We start from the raw sequence: 18264 nt of genomic DNA, 5'->3' as shown, positions 1-18264 counted from the left end.
TTCATCTCTTATGCCTACTGGCATTAAATATAAATAACAGTCTTTGGAGTTAAATTATCTAATTATGTCAAGTACGAACAAATTGCTTTTAGTATGTTTTCATCTATCAAACTTAGGTACCAATTCTTGCTTAAGATGCATTTAGAGGTCTTGTTTAGGAAAATTTAAATGAATGATTCCCATATTCTAATTCCTAATTTACATCATACATTTAATCTGTCAGTTAAGAAGATAGAATGGAAACTACCACTCTTGAAGAAATAGTTATAGAATAGCCTAAGTTACCTGGGAGTACCAGATATGAAGAACTGCTAGTATACACCATATACAATATTGACTGTATTAATGGGCACAGTGTCATAAGAGCAGTAAAGTTGGTTTTCCCTTTTACACAGACCCTGCTCATTATCTTTTGCCTCTTTACCTCTTTCTTGTTTGTATCTATTTAGGGATTTTAAAGACTTTATAATAACATCATGGTATATTTGGATTGGGGTTATTGGTGGTTCAGTGGTTGAATTCTTGCCTTCCATCCTGGAGACCCAGGTTTGATTTCTGGCCAGTGCACCTCATTTGCAGCCACTACTCATCTGGCAGGGGAGGCCTGTGTGTTGCTATGATGCTGAACAGGTTTCAGAGGAGTTTCCAGATTAGGATGGACTAGGAAGAAAGGCCTGGCAATCTATTTCCAAATATTAGCCAATGAAAACTCTATGGATCACACACTTCCATCTACAACCAATCATGAGGATGATGCAGGACCAGTCAGTGTTTGCATTCCACTGTGCATTGGGTCACCATGAGTTGGGATCCGACTTGACAACAGCTAACAACAACAGCCTATGTAGATTATAATACTTGGTAAAATGTTAGCCTTTAATTCTCTTTCAGGCATAATTAGAAACTCTGGAAATTTCAGGAAATTCCTGAAGCCCAAAATGTTCACCTCTACTCTCTCAATGATTATGCTATTACTGACTCAAATATGTTTTAAAGGGGTTGCCAAGACACCAGAAAATTCAGGTAATGGCAAAAATTGAAATGAGCTAAAATGTAGCTGTCTTTTTTGTTTGTTTTTTGGCATGACAGACATTTTACACTCCCATTTTTTATTTAAATTTTTGCAGAGTCAAGTAAAGTGGGGAAGATTTTTTTTTTTCATTTTAAATATGTGCATGTGTGCATGTGTGTGTGCGTGTGTGTGTGCACATAATTGAGAATCAGAACCAAGCCAGTCAGGGTTAGGGCCCATGCTGCTTCAGTCAGAGAGCAGAGAAGCAGGAGAAACACATACCCCAAAGAGGCTAAAATGTTGGAAGGCATTCACTCCTCTGCAATGTTGGCAAAAAAAAAAAAAAAAAACAGGATTTAAAGTCATTCAACTCTCAAATTAATTGTCAGCAGTTTTGATAATGAAATCTCACTTAGCAAAGTTCCTTACTATCAGTGTTCTTGCTATGGGACAATCCAATCCTGTTTTCCTACAGGCATGACTGTTGCTCTAAGTTCCGCATTTCAGAGAAAACAATACTGGATCATCCTCCTGAAGGTTCACTGCGTCTACCCTTGCATAGCCTCTGGGCTGGGCTGCTAACATCTTCCTAGACAGCAAGAAGGGAGAGAGAAGGAAGCAGCACACAGCTGAACTCACAAAGCACCCCCCAAACGCTACCACTGACAGGAGCCCAAGTGTTTGTTCCCACAGAGGGTTAGGAGCTCCCCAGACCTGAGTCGCCAGCAAAAGCCCTCACTACAGGGGTGGTCCGAGCCTCTCTCTGGAGTCGGAGCAGCCTGCTCCTGACAGGAGTTTACAAAGAGACTCCTCACAGGCCTTCGGAGAAGGAAAACAAAGGCTGAAAACTCTGGCTCTGTTTGAAACCCTGCGTCTAAACTGAGATTATAGCTAAAAGGCCATGACTGCCGGCAATGTGTGTCTAGGGACAAATTAACATAAATCTGAATGTAGAATTAAGATGACATCTATATGTTTCACCTCAGTTTTTGAAGTTAGGAGAGAAAAAAATCAAACTCATTGCCATCGAGTTGATTCCAATGTGTTAGAGTAGAACTGCTTCATAGGGCTTTCTTGGCTGTAATCTTGGTGGAAGCAGATCACCAGGCCTTTCTTCTGCAATATCACTGAGTTGGTTCAAACCTCCAACCTTTGAATTAGTAGCCAAGAGCAAACCATTTGCACCACCCAGTTAAGAGTACAGGAAGAAAAATATTATTGGGATAATTTTTAATCCAGAGAAAGATAAAGTTTGGGGATAAAGTGTGTCAGAGATTAATTTATCTAATAAAACTTTATCACTAATGATAGTTTTCTTACAAATAAACCTAAAATTTATCTTAAGGATGGTAATATGTAGTTGGCTTTACTGCATGATAAAGTCATCATCAAAAATTAAGAAATATAACCCATCCCAATATTGCAGTCTTCTATACAGGCAGTGCTTGTTTTGCACGGTTGCAATATGCAATTTCAGTTACCAAGATTAAATGAGAACGATCCCCAATATGGTGCAAATTTCAGTTGTCACAGCATATTAACTGTGAACAATTGCATAATTGCTAGCTCTTCAGTCCACAAATTACCACGTAGGTAGCACAGCATGATCAGTGACCAACATGTCACTTCTTTCAAAGTCTGTCGGTGACGGGTCCTGCACGTTACTCCGTTCATGCACAGACAGCAAAGTATGCACAAAAATGGACAATCAAAAGACAGAATTGACCAAGAAAAAGTGACTACAAAAGTAATAAGGCTGGAAGTGAGTTTCTAACCAGTAAATGGAGTTATAGAAGAGCTGGCTGTGGGAATGCTGAGACTGCAGCTCTTCCAGAAACTCTAGCATGGAGTTTATGACATAAGAAGGTAAACTTATGATATAAATGAGGAAGGAGGTTGTGACGAAAAGAAGGACAATGTCCCAGAGAAGTAACACTGGCAAAACACTTCACATTCAAGAAACTCTCAGAGATATTTTGCACTGAAAGCACAAAGAATAAAATGTTGGAAGCTGATCCAAACTTAGAAAGGAGAATGACAACTCACCAAGACAGAAGATGCTTGCTCCAAACTCTAAGTCATATGACAGGCAAGCACTGTTCAAACTACTGTGGATAAGTTTTAACACAGAAATAAAACACTTTAATTCTCAATGTTTCCAGCATCTTAAATTACTTAGAAGCTGTGTGCGATCGTTAAGGTTGTGTGTCAACTTGGCTGGGCTGTGATTCTCAGTGGTTTGGCACTGATGATGCAGTTCGCAGTCGTATGATGTTGTGTTCACTTCCATGATGAGATCTGCTGTGAGGAGCCAGTCAGTTGAGAGGGAGCTTCCTTGGGGGTGTGGCCTGCATCCAATATATGTGGATTTTCTGGCAAAGCTCGCTGGCTTTTGCTCTGCTCTGGATCCTGCTTTCAGCTCTTCAGCTTCTGACCACCAGTTCTTGTGACTTGGACAAGCAGCCTGCCATCTTACTTGCCAATCTTAGATTCATCAGCCTTGGTAGCTATAAGCCAGCAGCCTGCTGTCTGAGCTGTGGACCTTGGGTTCATCAGCCCCTGAAGCTACATCATTCAGGAGAAGACTCCAGCCTAGCACCTGACCCATGGACTTGGGACTTGCCAGCCTCTATAACCACGTGAGCCATTTCCTTAAGGTAAATCTCTCTCTCTCTCTCTCTCTCTCTCTCTCTCTCTCTCTCTCTCTCTCTCCTCTTCACTGGTTTTGCTTCTCTAGAGCACACAGCCAGAGACACTATGCCACCAGTATTACAAATACCAGCAGGGTCAGCCGCAGTGAACAGGTTTCAGCAGAGCTTCCAGACTAAGACAGACTAAGAATAAAGGACTGGCGATCTACTTCCAACAACTAACCAATGAAAACCCTGTAGATTACAACAGAATAGTGTCCCATATAGTGCTGCAAGATGAGCCCCTGAGGTTGGAAGGCTCTCAATGGCTATAACTAGCTACTCAAGCATATCAGCAATTGATAAGGTGGTACAGGACCCGGTAACATGTCATTCTGCTGTGCATGAGGTTTCTATGAATCAGAGCTGGCTTAATGGCAACTAACAATAATAAGGAAATAAATATTAGTTTTACTATTGTTTCCTTATATAGTTATAAGTTCTCTGAGTGGCGCAAATGATTTGCACTCAACTACTAACCTAAAGACGGAGCCCTGGTGGCGCAGTTGTTAAGAGCGCCGCTACTAACCAAAAGGTCGCCAGTTCAAATCCGCCAGCCACTCCGTGGAAACACTATGGGGTAGTTCTACTCTGTCCTAGAGGGTCGCTATGAGTTGGAGTTGACTCAACAGCAATGGGTTTGGTTTGGTTTTTGGTACTAACCTGAAAGTTGACGGTTCAAACCATCCCAGTAGCACCATCGAAGAAAGACCTGGCAATCTTCATCAATAAGGATTACAGCCAAGAAGACCCTAAGAAGCAGTTCTACTCTGTAACTCATGGGGTAGCCATGAGTGGGAATTGACTTGACGGCAACGGGTTTGGTTTTTGTTATTATACGTTATCACCGACAGTAAGAGACTTTTTAATTTTTTGACAAAAAATTTTAAAGGTTATGAAACAATTGTAATTTTTCCCGTTGGTTATTAAGATCTCTTTGCACATGTCACTTTGCATACTCATTTTTATTGTCTCCTACTATGTACAAAGCAAGACTGCTTTTTCCTCTATTTTAAATAAGAACGTGCATCTGCGGATCATGACCTCTTTTTTGCTCCAAACCAAAAACCAAACTTGTTGCCTTTGAGTCAATTCCAACTCAAAGCCATCTTATAGGACAGAGTAGAACTGCTCCACAGGGTTTCCAAGGATAGGCTGGTGGATTCCAACTGCTGACCTTTTGGTTAGCAGCAGAGCTCTTAAATCTTGCACCACCAGGGGTCCCTTTTTCCTCCAGGCACTGACGTTTTTGTTGTTGTTAGGTGCCACCAAGTCGTTTCTGACTCATAGCAACACTATGAACAACAGAACGAAACACTGCCCGGTCCTGCGCCATCCTCACAATCATTGTTGTGCTTAAGCCCATTGTTGCAGCCACTGTGTCAATCCGTCTCATTGAGGGTCTTCCTCTTTTTCATTTACCCTGTACTTTACTAAGCATGATGTCCTTCTCCAGGGACTGATCCTTCCTGATAACATGTTCAAAGTGTGTGAGACGTAGTCTTGCCATCCTTGCTTCTAGGAAGCATTCTGGTTGTACTTCTTCCCAGACAGATTGGTTCATTCTTTCAACAGTCCGTGGCATATTTGATATTCTTCTCCAACATCACAATTCAAAGGTGTCAGTTCTTCTGTGGTCTTCCTTATTCATCATCCACCTTTCACATGCATATGAGGCAATTGAAAATACCATGCCTTGAGTCAGGCACACCTTAGTCTTCAAGGTGACATCTTTGCTTTTCAACACTTTAAAGAAATCTTTTGCAGAAAATTTACCCAATGCAATATGTTTGATTTCTTGGCGGCTGCTTCCATGGAAGTTGGTTGTGGATCCAAGTAAAATGAAATCTTTGACAACTTCGATCTTTTTTCCATTTATCATGATGTTGCTTACTGGTCCAGTTGTGAGGGTTTTTCTTCTCTTTACGTTGAGGCGTAATGCATACTGAAGGCTGTAGTCTTTGATCTTCATCAGTAAGTGCTTCAAGTCCTCTTCACTTTCAGCAAGCAAGGTTGTGTCATCTGCGTATCACAAGTTGCTAATGAGTCTTCCTCCAATCCTGATGCCCCATTCTTCTCCATATAGTCTGGCTTCTCGGATTACTTGCTCCCTGTATGTGTGGAACAAGTATGGTGAAAGGATACATCCCTGACCCACACCTTTCCTAATTTTAAACCACGCAGTATCCCCTCATTCAGTTCAAATGACTACCTCTTGATCTATGTACAGGTTCCTCATGAGCACAATTAAGTGCTCTGGAATTTCCATTCTTCCCAATGTTATCCATAATTTGTTATGATCCACACAATTGAATGCCTTTGCATAGTTAATAAAACACAGGTAAACATCTCTGCTTTCAGCCTGGATCCATCTGACGTCAGCAATGATATCCCGGGTTCCACATCTTCTTCTGAATCCGGTTGAATTTTTGGCAGTTCCCTGTCGATATACTGCTGCAGCTGCTTTTGAATGATCTTCAGCAAAATTTTGCTTGCATGTGATATCAATGATATTGTTTGATAATTTCCACATTCGATGGGATCACCTTTCTTGGGAATAGGCATACATATGGATCTCTTCCAGTCAGTTGGCCAGGTAGCTGTCTTCCAAATTTCTTGGTATAGACAAGCAAGCACTTCCAGTGCTGCCTCCATTTGTTGAAACATCTCAACTGGTATCCTGTCAATTCCTGGAGCCTTGTTTTTCACCAATGCCTTCAGTGCAGCTTGGACTTCTTCCTTCAGCACTATCGGTTCCTGATCATATGCTACTTCCTGAAATGGTTGAACATCGACCAATTCTTTCTGGTGAAGTGACTCTGTGTATTGCTTCCAACTTCCTTTGATGCTTCCTGTGTCATTTAATATTTTCCCCATAGAATCCTTCAATATTGCAACTTGAGGCTTGAATTTTTTTCTTCAGTTCTTTCAGCTTGAAAAATGTGAGCGTGTTCTTCCCTTTTGGTTTTCTACCTCCAGGTGTTTGCACATGTCATTATAATACTTCACTTTGTTCTCTCGAGCCGCCCTTTGAAATCTGTAGTTCAACTCTTTCACTTCATCATTTCTTCCTTTCACTTTAGCTACCTGACTTTCAAAAGCAAGTTTCAGAGTCTCTTCTGACATCCATTTTGGCGTTTTCTTTCTTTCCTGTCTTTTAAATGACCTCTTGCTTTCTTCATGTATGATGTCTTTGATGTCATTCCACAACTTGTCTGGTCTTCGGGTGTTAGTGTTCAATGTGTCAAATCTGTTCTTGAAATAGTCTGTAAATTCAGGTGGGATATACTCAAGGTCATACTTCAGCTTTTGTGGACTTGTTCTAATTTTCTTCAGTTTCAGCTTGAACTTGCATACGAGCAACTGATTGTCTGTTCCATAGTCAGCCCCGGCCTTGTTCTGACTGATGATATTGAGCTTTCCATTGTCTCTTTCTACAGATGTAGTCCATTTGATTCCTGTGTATTCTATCTGGCAAGGTCCATGTGTATAGTTGCCATCTATGTTGGTGAAAATGGTATTTGCAATGAAGAAGTCGTTGGTCTTGCAAAATTCTATCATGCCATCTGTGGCATTGTTTCTATCACCAAGGCCATATTTTCTAACTACTGATTCTTCTTCTTTGTTTCCAACTTTCACTTTCAATCACCAGTAATTATCAATGCATCCTGATTGCATGTTCAATCAATTTCAGACTGAAGAAGTTGGTAAAAATCTTCAATTTCTTCATCTTTGGCCTTAGTGGTTGGTGCATAAATTTGAACGATAGTCATATTAACTGGTCTTCCTTGTAGGCATATGTGGATATTATCATATCACTGACAGTGTTGTACTTCAGAATGGATCTTGAAATGTTCTTTTTGACGATGAATGGAACGCCATTCCTCTTCAAGTTGTCATTCCCAGCATAGTAGACCATATGATTGTCCGATTCGAAATGGCCAACACCAGTCCTTTTCAGCTCACTAATGCCTAGGATATCGATGTTTATGTGTTCCATTTCATTTTTGACCATTTCCAATTTTCCTAGGTTCATACTTCGTACATTCCATGTTCCGATTATTAATGGATGGTTGCAGCTGTTTCTTCTTATTTTGAGTCGTGCCACATCAGCAAATGAAGGTCCCAAAAGCTTGACTCCATCCACATCATTAATGTCGACCCTACTTTGAGGAGGCAGCTCTTCCCCAGTCGTCTTTTGAGTGCCTTCCAACCTGAGGGGCTCATCTTCCAGCACTATATCAGACAATGTTCCACTGCTATTCATAAGGTTTTCACTGGCTAATTCTTTTCAGAAGTAAACCACGTGGTCCTTCTTCCTAGACTATCTTAGTCTGGAAGCTCAGCTGAAACCTGTCCTCCATGGGTGACCCTGCTGATATTTGAATACTGGTGGCATAACTTTTTGCATCACAGCAACATGCAAGCCCCGACAGTAGACAAACTGACAGACACATGCAGGAGGCACTGATATACATGCTCTAAATTAGAATTCCCCAGGTGACATCACCCCTATTTACCTCCATTGTCATGCATCCCCCAAAGAGGAAAAATGAGTGGCCTTAGTATCGCCACCCCTTCAGCCAGGCTAAGATACATCTCATAACTCAAAATTAGTATCTGTTTTTCAGGGATCATCATTGTTCTTTCTTTCTCAGTAAGTACCCCCACAGTGATTATCTGCAATTCAAAGACAGATTTCTAAACGTTCATGGTCTTTGGCTGATTCCCATAGCAAGCTAAGTATATCTGTAACATAGGTGCCATTTTCATGCTAGTTTTCAGCCTCAATATAAGGGATAGACAGGGATTTTCCCCCAGTCTAGCGTCATATATTACACTTACCACATATTACACTTGAGCTCTGGTCACACGATGGTTACGCGCCCAGCTTTGGTCGGTGGATGGCAGTTGGAACTCACCAGTGGCTTCATGGGAGAAAAGACCTGGTGATCTGCTCCCATAAAGATTAAACCAAACCAAATCCATTATCATCAAGTTGATTCTGACTCATAGTGACCCTATAGGACAGAGAAGAACTATCCCATAGGTTTTCCAAGCCAGAAATCTTTATGGAAGTAGACTGCCACATCTTTCTCCTGCAGAGCAGCTGGTGAGTTTTAATTGCCAACCTTTTGATTAGCAGCGCAGCTCTTTATCAGTGCGCCACCAGGGCTCCCCATAAAGATTACAGTCTAGGAAACCCTATGGGGCAGTTCTAGTCTGTTCTATAGGGTTGCTATGAGTCGGAATCAACTCTTTGGCACACAGCAATGCTGAAAAACTAGCTACTGAAATGCCTTGCTTTCTGTCTTAGCCATGCCATTACGTCTGCTTGGAATGCCTTTCCTGCCTCCACTATCTAATGGCCTAATTCAGAGAACTGTCTTTCATGTTCGTCTTTATGCCTTAGCCCCTACCACTGTGCCTAGGAAGTAGTATGTGTCCAATAAATACTGTTTTGAATAAATGAATGAATGAATTCCCAAGGCTCACCTCTGGCAACACCTCCTCTGAGAAGCCGTCCTGCCTCCATTAAATGGACCACGACACTTTCTCCTCTGCAACCTGTACCTCCCCTATCTTTGTTCTGATCGATATTTTGTTATCTTCTAAAATGAGTATTACTTCCCTCCTTTTAAAACAAAATCCCTTTCTGGAGTCCCCAGATCTTCAGATAAATTTCAACTCCCCTTTCTTTCCCCCAAATCCCTCCCAAAGAGGATGTGTAGTTGGAGCTGGTGAGCGTTAGGTGATGATTTGGGCCAGATTGCCTCCTTGAATCTGAATGTGTGAGTCTTTGTGCCCTGCAGGCAAGGCTGAGCCTCCACATTCCAGAGCTGATATACAGTTTGCCCTCAGGAACACAGCTTTCCTGTCCACTTACAACTCCTTGCTCTCAGCTCACTGTCCTTTGTTTTCTCCTCTTGCCCTTGAGAATGTCCCTTACATTCTTACAAATCCAGCAATGGCTCACAAAATAGCTTCACTATGATTTGTCCAAGGTATACATCCGATCCTCATTATTCAAGGATTCCATATTTGCAAAGTCATCTACTGGCTAAAATGTATTAGCAATCCCAAAATCAATACTCGTGGCTCTTTCGTGGTAATTTGCAGACATGCATATCTTATGCAAAGCAGTAAAAAATTTGAGTGACCAGACACGTTCCCAGTTGAAGGTGAACAAGGCAATGATCTGCCTTCTTGTGTCAGCTCTCATACTGTAAACAAGTGTCCTTTCTATTTGGTCTATTTGGTGACATGTTTTTCATATTTTTTGTTTTTTGTTACTGATTTTGCTGTTTAAAATGGCCCCCAATCATAGTGTTGAAGTGCTGTCTGGTTTTGTTAAGTGCAGGAAGGTGCCTTATGGAGAAAATATCTGTGTTAGATAAGCTTCATTCAGGAGTAAGTTATAGTGCTATTGGCCATGAGTTCAATGTTAGTGAATCATCAGTACATATTAAATACAGTGTCTTTAAACAGAAACACACCTAAAACAAGGTGATGTATTAATCTGTTGACAAAAATGTTGTGACCAGAGGCTTACAGGAACCTAACCTTGTATTTCCCTAGGAGCAATGGTTCTGTATTTGTTAATTTGGTGTTTGTGGTGAGTTTATAGAAACCTAACTACCACAAATAATGACATTGACTGTAGCTATAGTGTAGCAGGAGAGTTCTTCATACTATCTAGTAGCCTATAATGCTGTGAATGGAAGTTTCTGGTTTCTTGCAATTGTATCCCTTTTCCTTGCTATATTCTAAGGAAGGATTACAACAAATCCTATTTCAGGTGATACTACCCTTTAAGAGTTTTGTTATCTGTGACAATTCCCAATTAATTGGTAGTGGTTACCTGAAATACCATCTTGGAAAAGTTAATATTTTTTTTCAGGACTCTTCGGGAATATATGTTGAGATACATCAGCAATTTCTACAATGAATAGGTTTGTGATCAGTGATAAAGTCCATCCAACCTCTGCATTTTACAGATAGATACATATTGGTGATAGAAAGGGTGCTGAAGATCACACGATAGAATTTTCCAAGACCAATGACTTGTTCATTACAAATACCTTTTTTCAACAACATAAATGGTGACTAAACAGGTGGACCTCACCAGGTGAATACACAGGAATCAAATCGACTACATTGTGGAAAGAGATGATGGAAAAGCTCAACATCATCAGTCAGAACAAGGCCAGGGGCCAAGTATGGAACAGACTATCAATTGCTCATATGCAAGTTCAAGTTGAAGCTGAAGAAAATTAGAACAAGTCCACAGGAGCCAAAGTATGACCTTAAGTACATCCCACCTGAATTTAGACACCATCTCAAGAATAGATTTGACACATCAAACACTAATGACCGAAGACCAGACAAGTGGAATGACATCAAGGACATCATACATGAAGAAAGCAAGAGGTCATTAAAAAAAGACAGGAAAGAAAGAAGAGACCAAAATGGATGTCAGAAGAGACTCTGAAACTTGCTCTTAAATGTCAAGTAGCCAAACAAAGCAAATGAAGACACAATGAAGTAAAACAGCTGAACAGAAGATTTCAAAGGGCAGCTAGAGAAGACAAAGTAACGACATACTATAATGGCATGTGCAAAGACCTGGAGTTAGAAAACCAAAAGGGAAGAACACGCTTGGCATTTCTCAAGCTGAAAGAACTGAAGAAAAAATTCAATACTCGAGTTGCAACGTTGAAAGATTCTATAGGGAAAATATTAAATGACACACAAAGCATCAAAAGAAGATGGAGGAACACACAGAGTCACCGTACCAAAAAGAATTGGTCAACGTTCAACTGTTTCAGGAGGTAACATATGATCAGGAACTGTTAGTAGTGAAGGAAGAGGTTGAAGCTGCACTGAACGCATTGGCAAAAAACAAGGTTCCAGGAATTGACAGAAAGCCAACAGAGATGTTTCAACAAATGGAGGCAGAGCTGGAAGTGCTCACTTGTCTATGTTAAGAAATTTGGAAGACAGCCTCCTGGCCAACTGACTAGAAGAGATCCATATTTATGCCTATTCCAAAGAAAGGTGACCCAACAAAATGTGGAAATTATCCAACAATATCATTGATATCACATTCAAGTAAAATTTTGCTGAAGATCATTCAAAAGCGGCTGCAGCAATACATCAACAAGGAACTGCCAGAAATTCAAGCCAGATTCAGAAGAGGATGTGGAAAAAGAGATATCATTACTGATATCAGATGGATCCTGGCTGTAAGCAAAGAATACCAGAGAGATGTTTACCTGTGTTTTATTGACTATGCTAAGGCATTCGACTCTGTGGATCATAACAATTATGGATAACATAGTCTGTCTTAGTCTGGAAGCTCTGCTGAAACCTATCCACCATGGGTGACCCTGCTGGTATTTGAAATACCTGTGGCATACCTTCCAGCATCACAGCAACACTCAAGCCACTACAGTACAGCAAACCAACAGATGAGCGGTGGGATATCCCTATTAGTGTTAGCGAACAAAACCAGTTGCCATCAAGTGATTCCATCTCATGGCAACCCCATGCGTTCCACAGTAGAACTGCTCCGTAGGGTTTTCATGGCTATGACCTTTCAGAAGTGTATCTCCAGGTCTTTATTCCAAGGCACCTGTGGGTGGATCAAACCATCAACCCTTAACTGCTTAGCCAAGCGCTTAACTGTTTGTGCAACCCAGGGGCTCTGCTTGTCTCACAGGCCAGCTCTATTCAGTGTGGGAGGGGACTACAGCGGGGCACAAACACCAGGTGATGGGGATCGTTGGGGTCTCCCTCAGGGCTGGCTACCACACTTGGCAAATATTTTTCCTTTGAAAGGGGTATAAAGCCAAAGATCCCTAAACCTGAAGCTTAATAGTTTGTAACTACTCAAATGCACTGAATAAGTAGCAGAAAGTAAACCTTCGCATGCCCTATGCAGAAGAAGGTGGATTTCATACTTTTGCAAGGAATCTCACAGCCTTGGGGCTTATCACCAAACATATTTATTGAGATTCCAAAAATAAAACAACAGTCCATGACTAAAGAGTGAGGAACAACGGAGTGGATAGAAATAATGGGGTAGTGACAGAAAGCTGTTATTCGAAGGTTTCTAAGAGAGTTTCTTTCATTTAGTTATTTTCCACAGAATAATAAGATCCATTCAGTGAAAAATTCTCTTGCCCTTCTACTTCTGACAGTAACTGTCATCATAGAATAACAGTAGGCTATGTTTTGTTTTGCTTTGCTTTGCTTTCTGGAATACCTGAAGTGGTAGCACCCACAGAGTCTCTGGAATTTCTTTATAATCATCCAAGGAGGTAGAAAGCTATACATCTAATTATCAAACAATCTTAGCCTTGTCACTGCTAGGTCAGCCAGACAGAAGCTTGGCAAAGTTCGGCAAAGAAGTGGTCCCAAAACATTTATGTAAAACTTTGTTTGGTGGCCAAACCCCTAAAGAACCGGTGGATTTTTCCACAAGGTGCATCAACATCACGGAGTAATATTTTCTAAGTCGTCTCCTCTACTTTGAAATTCAAGAGACGTTTGTGAGAGAATCTGCCTTCAGAACGTACCAGACGTTTTTCCAGGCATGGTAGAGATACCAAGGAAGCTGAGAACTTGCCCTCAAGGACGAGCTCAGTGTGGGAGGGTGTTGGTGGGCCTAGAGTGGCTTTTTATTTATGCCTCCACCTTTATAAATTTGTTGTAAGGCATACGATCTAGTAATAGAGGGATTCCACTAGTAAGCCTCTTCCTTAATCTTTCCCTTCTACCTCCCCCCTTGCTTTCCTAGACACAGCACACCTGCCTGGGGAAGTAAGCACCTGGCTTTAACAATGTTCCTCCCCTTCAAAGCTCACCTGTTCAGAGCTCTGCCCTAAGTCTTCTAAGCTGTGGGAGTCAGCCCCTGACTCATGGCAACACCATACACAGCAGAAATAGTATGGCCAGGTCCTGGGAAATCGCTATGATCGGTTTCAGATCGGACTTTGTGATCCATAAGGTTTTCACTGGCTGATTTTCAGAAGTAGATCACCATGACTTTCTTCCTAGTCTTTCTTAGTCTAGGAGCTCTGCTGAATCCTGTTCAGCATCATAGCAACACACAAACCAGCACTTATAGACAGGTGGTGGCTGCACATGAGGTGCATTGGCTGGCAATTGAACCCAGATCTCCTGCATGGAAGGCGAGAATTCTACCACCGAACCATCAATATCCTCTTGCCAAAATCTAGTCGACGTGTATGTGAGCCTGTTCAGGCATTACTTTCAGCTTTTAGGCCTGTCACCCCACCCGTGTCCCAGTTTTATGATATAACAGCAACCCAAAGCAAATCTCTCCCTGGTGGTTGAAGCAGAAGGGGGTTGTCTAGCACCCACAGAGTTTTGAGAGCTGAACTTCCTGTCCTGGTGACAGGAGAACAACTTCCGGGCGAAAGAAAGTGGCAGAAACAAGAGATTTTTAAAATGGACTCTTTGAGCTTAGATACAACCTAGGGGCTCTCATCTTTTCCAGAAGAAAAAAATAATCACGCCCCATCCAAGTTAAAGACTCACTTGATTATCTATCTACACAGGTAGTCCCCGACTTACAACGTATTCAAGTTACCATGAACCACACTTACGAACGTCCTTTTTTTCTTTTTTCTTTACAGTTTATTGTTAGTAATATGTACTACCCATAACGTTGCGGTGCTTAATTTTCTGATGTTATCATTCTCATGCCAAGGGGTAGATTATCCAATAGGCACGGTAAGCACGGTGCTTACCTTGCTTATCAGATCATTTGTAGTGAACAATTTCACATTTTTTCACCACATCGAAGATTCTGCTTCTAGGTATGGCTGGCATCTGTCTCTCTCCCAACCCCACAACACCTTCCTACAGAATCAAAGCCTCTTTTCAAATTTACAGTCCCTGACAGGGGCAGATTAGCCAGTAAGAAAGGTAAGCACGGGCTTACTTGTGCTTACTTAGTAATCTGTAGTGAACAATTTCACATACTTTTCACCACTAGGTACAGTACATAAGCAGCTAGGCTTATGAAGCAGAGCACTTAGTCTATTCCTTCTGAAAATACTAGATTTCCTAAATTTCTAAGTAGACAAAATGTATAAAATTCTACATTATGGATTAACCAGTATCCACTTGACATCAAGTCAGTTCTGATTCATGGCGACCCCATGTGTGTCAGAGTAGAACTGTGCTCCATAGGGTTTTCAATGACTGATTTTTTCAGAAGTAGATCACCAGGCCTTCTTCCGAGGCACCTCTGGGTCCGCTTGAACTGTCAACTTTTCATTTAGCAGCTGAGCATGTTAGCTCTTGGCATGACCCAGGGACTCCACATTATGGATTAAACCTTCCATTTAAGAGCAGTGGAGTCACTTATGGATTGCATAAACAGAAAGATTCATCTACAGTTATTAGCACTTTCTCCTCTTGCCCTCTTGCCTGGTGTGGAGAACGCATTTCCTCCACCACCCTTCCACCTGTCAACCCCCAGGATTAAAAATGACAACTGACTTTCCCACAAATCCAAAGGCAAGTTTCACCTGTGGAAACCTTCACTTTTGAAATGAAACTAAGTTGTCAACCCTTAACATTTTAAAGACAAAAATTTCCGAAGAAATATGGCAATTATTAAAACACGGAAGGTAAGCTACTTTATTCTGTTTGAGGAAGAGCTATTGAAAATGTGTTTACCACTGGAGCAATTGTCCTGTGAGCATGCTGGGTGTTTTCCGTTTGCCTCTTCTGATCCACTCCACTCTCCCATACACACAACCTACCCCCTCCACCCCATCTCTGCTTTGGGCCACAGGAAGCTGACTTACATGGACCTCTCCGTCAATAGGACTCTCTTTACCCTGGTCCTCTGTTTGAGTCTGAAGGGGAAGGGGACGCTCTCTCCCTCTGCATCAGCAGTGATGGTGCTCTTCTATCAAGGACCCTGGCTCCTAATGGGCAGCCCCTCCCGTCCCCCACTGCTGTAGCTCTTCCTCTGTCCCCTACTCCCTTCAAGCCTTGCTGGTCCTGGATGCTTCGCCATCCCTGTGGAATCTCTCAATCTGCCTGCTGTGGTGGTGGTTGTTGCTGTTTGCTGACGAGTCGATTCCAATTCACAGTGACCATATAGGACAGAGTAGAACTGCCCCATATGGGAGAAACACATGGTAGTCTGCTTCCACAAAGATTTACAGCCTTGGAAACCCTATGGGGCATTTCTACTCTGTCCTGTAGGGTCTCTATGAGTCAGAGTTGACTCGCCGGCAAGGGGTAGAAATGTCCCATAGGATTTCCTAGGCTGTCATCTTCAAGGAAGGAGCCCTCGTGGCCCAGTGGTTAAGCCGTTGACTGCTAACCGAAGGCAGTTCAAACCCACAAGCCACTCTGCGGGAAGAAGATGTGTCCATCTGCTTCCGGAAAGATGACAGCCTTGGGAACCCTATCGGGCTGTTCTGTGCTGTCCTACAGGGTCACTATGAGTTGGAATAGACTTGACAGCAATGGGTGAGGGGCTTTACAGAAGCAGATTGCCAGGTCTTTCTCCAGCAGAGCTGCTGGGTGGGCTCAAACCGCCAACATTTTGGTTAGCAGCCCAGTGCTTAACCCTTGTGCCACCAAGGCTCCTTCTTAATCTGCCTGCACAGCTGTAAATAACTCATTCATGAGACTCTCATCCATGACTCCTTTTGAGGGTGCCATTTGTTCCCTGCAGAAGCCATGACCAGTGCTGTGCATGATGGAATTTCCTAGCCTTCATTTCAATGCATCAAGCATTTCACTCTTTTCCAAGTGAAAAGTAAATTACAAAAGAAAGAAATATGCTAACCACAGGGTTAGCCACAGGGTTAACTTCACATCACTAATAAAATAATTCAGGCAATTTTTATAAAGAAAGTTACATAGAGATGTTTTTTGTGTACGCTATTTAATTGAGCAATAGGAAAGGAATGTTAAGAAAAGCAGGAATGTTTTCGCAAGTTCAAGGTCCCTGATAACCACAGATTGCCGCATGTTCTAGCCACATGAATAATTCACAATGGATATGAATATGCATATGAGTTTGAGCCACTAGCCTTTTGGTTAGCTGTCAAGTGCTTAACCACTGAGCCACCAGAGTTCCTTAATTTTGTTATTAGGCCTTATTTAAAGAGAAAACTTTCCTACAATCAAATTTATTGTCTATTATTTTTTAACATCTGAACATAAGCTATTAAAACTGGTCAGAGACTTAACAGTTGGATTTTTAGAGGAGACCTTGATACTATCTCTCCTCCAAATAGGTTTAAATTAGCTTTTCAAAACAGCCAGCTAATTTCCTGCATGTAGGGACTATTAAGGGGCTTCCCGAATTGAAAAGCAACTGTTATTCCCCTTATATAGAAACATAAACAAAACAAAGGAACAGAGAACTGAATTAATCGTAATTTAATATTTGATTCACTGTATATCATCATCCTTACTGGCCCACACTTGTCTCTGTTTTACTTCATTTATTTCATTTTAAAAATAATCAGATGAACACCCAAGAACCCACTATGATCACTGAGAACTAGAATACTAATGACCAGTCACACATCTCATGCCCTCCTCACACCCTTCAGCACCCCTTCTCACAGGCCTCAGCCGCGTGCCCTGCCATACCCTCCACCCTCGCGTGCCAACTCCCCTTGGCCTACCTGGTTCCCCTGCGTGGGGCTGATCACCATGCCCTCCTCTCCCCCTGACTCACCATGCAGCCAGGCCACCACAGGCACATCCAGAATGGCTTCTCCTCCTGCCATTGACAGACTCGGATGAAAGACCACCCTACAGGCCATGGGCTCATGGATTGTAGTGACACAGCCTGAAACTACAGGGACATTAACTCCCCATGAGCAAACTGACGAGTGGAACACACGGGATGGGAGGGAAGCTGGAAGACAAACCTCCTCTTCTTCCTCCCTCTTGTGGACTGCTCCTTGCAGCCTTCCAGAGAAGCCCCCCTGAGCTGGCCACATTTGCTTAGTGACCTGCTGTGTCTCTCCGTGGCTCATCCCATAGTGGGAACCAGTGTGGTCAGGCCTCACTTGGTATCGCTTCACATCTTTTGTCTCACTTCCCTTTCTTCTCACCCTAATTGCCCTGGGTTTGTATCCTCCAAATAAAGCATCAGTGCTTTCCTCCCAAGGTCCCTAGATGGTGCAAACAGTTTGCACTCAAGTGCTAACCTAAAGGCTGGTGGTTCGAACCCACCCAGAGGTGCTGCAGAAGAACAGGCATTGTGATTTGCATCCATTAAGTTTACAGACAAGAAAACCCTATGGGGCAGCTCTGCTCTGCACACCTGGGGTCGCCATGAGTTGGAATCGACTCCACTGCAACTAACACCAACTTTTATCCTTGCCTTGGGCTCTGCTGTTTTAGAGAATCGGGCTAATGCAATTACTATTATACATATATCTACCTGAGAGTCCCTTCCTTTCCCACGCTCTTGTCTCGCCCACCAGAGGTAATCATCACCCTGAACATTATGTTTATCTATCCTTCCCTTCTTTTCATCTTTCA

At 42.2% G+C, this 18264-nt stretch overlaps 1 protein-coding gene across 2 annotated transcripts in view; it reads right to left on the bottom strand.

The window, feature by feature from the left end:
• IPCEF1 (interaction protein for cytohesin exchange factors 1) overlaps positions 1-17516 on the bottom strand; it is a 272082-nt gene extending 254566 nt beyond the window's left edge. For both annotated transcript variants that reach the window (XM_023728921.1, XM_023728923.1), the window contains exon 1: positions 17450-17516. In XM_023728921.1, coding sequence (XP_023584689.1) covers positions 17450-17501 — 52 coding nt within the window. In that variant the 5' untranslated portion in view covers positions 17502-17516. The remainder of the gene's footprint in view (positions 1-17449) is intronic.
• Positions 17517-18264: the final 748 nt, after the last annotated feature.

This window comes from Trichechus manatus, unplaced genomic scaffold (genome assembly GCF_000243295.1).
Source record: "Trichechus manatus latirostris isolate Lorelei unplaced genomic scaffold, TriManLat1.0 scaffold00002, whole genome shotgun sequence".
NCBI lineage: Eukaryota > Metazoa > Chordata > Mammalia > Sirenia > Trichechidae > Trichechus > Trichechus manatus.
The sequence above is the reverse complement of the archived record's forward strand: the minus strand, read 5'-3'. Positions and strand labels throughout refer to the sequence as shown.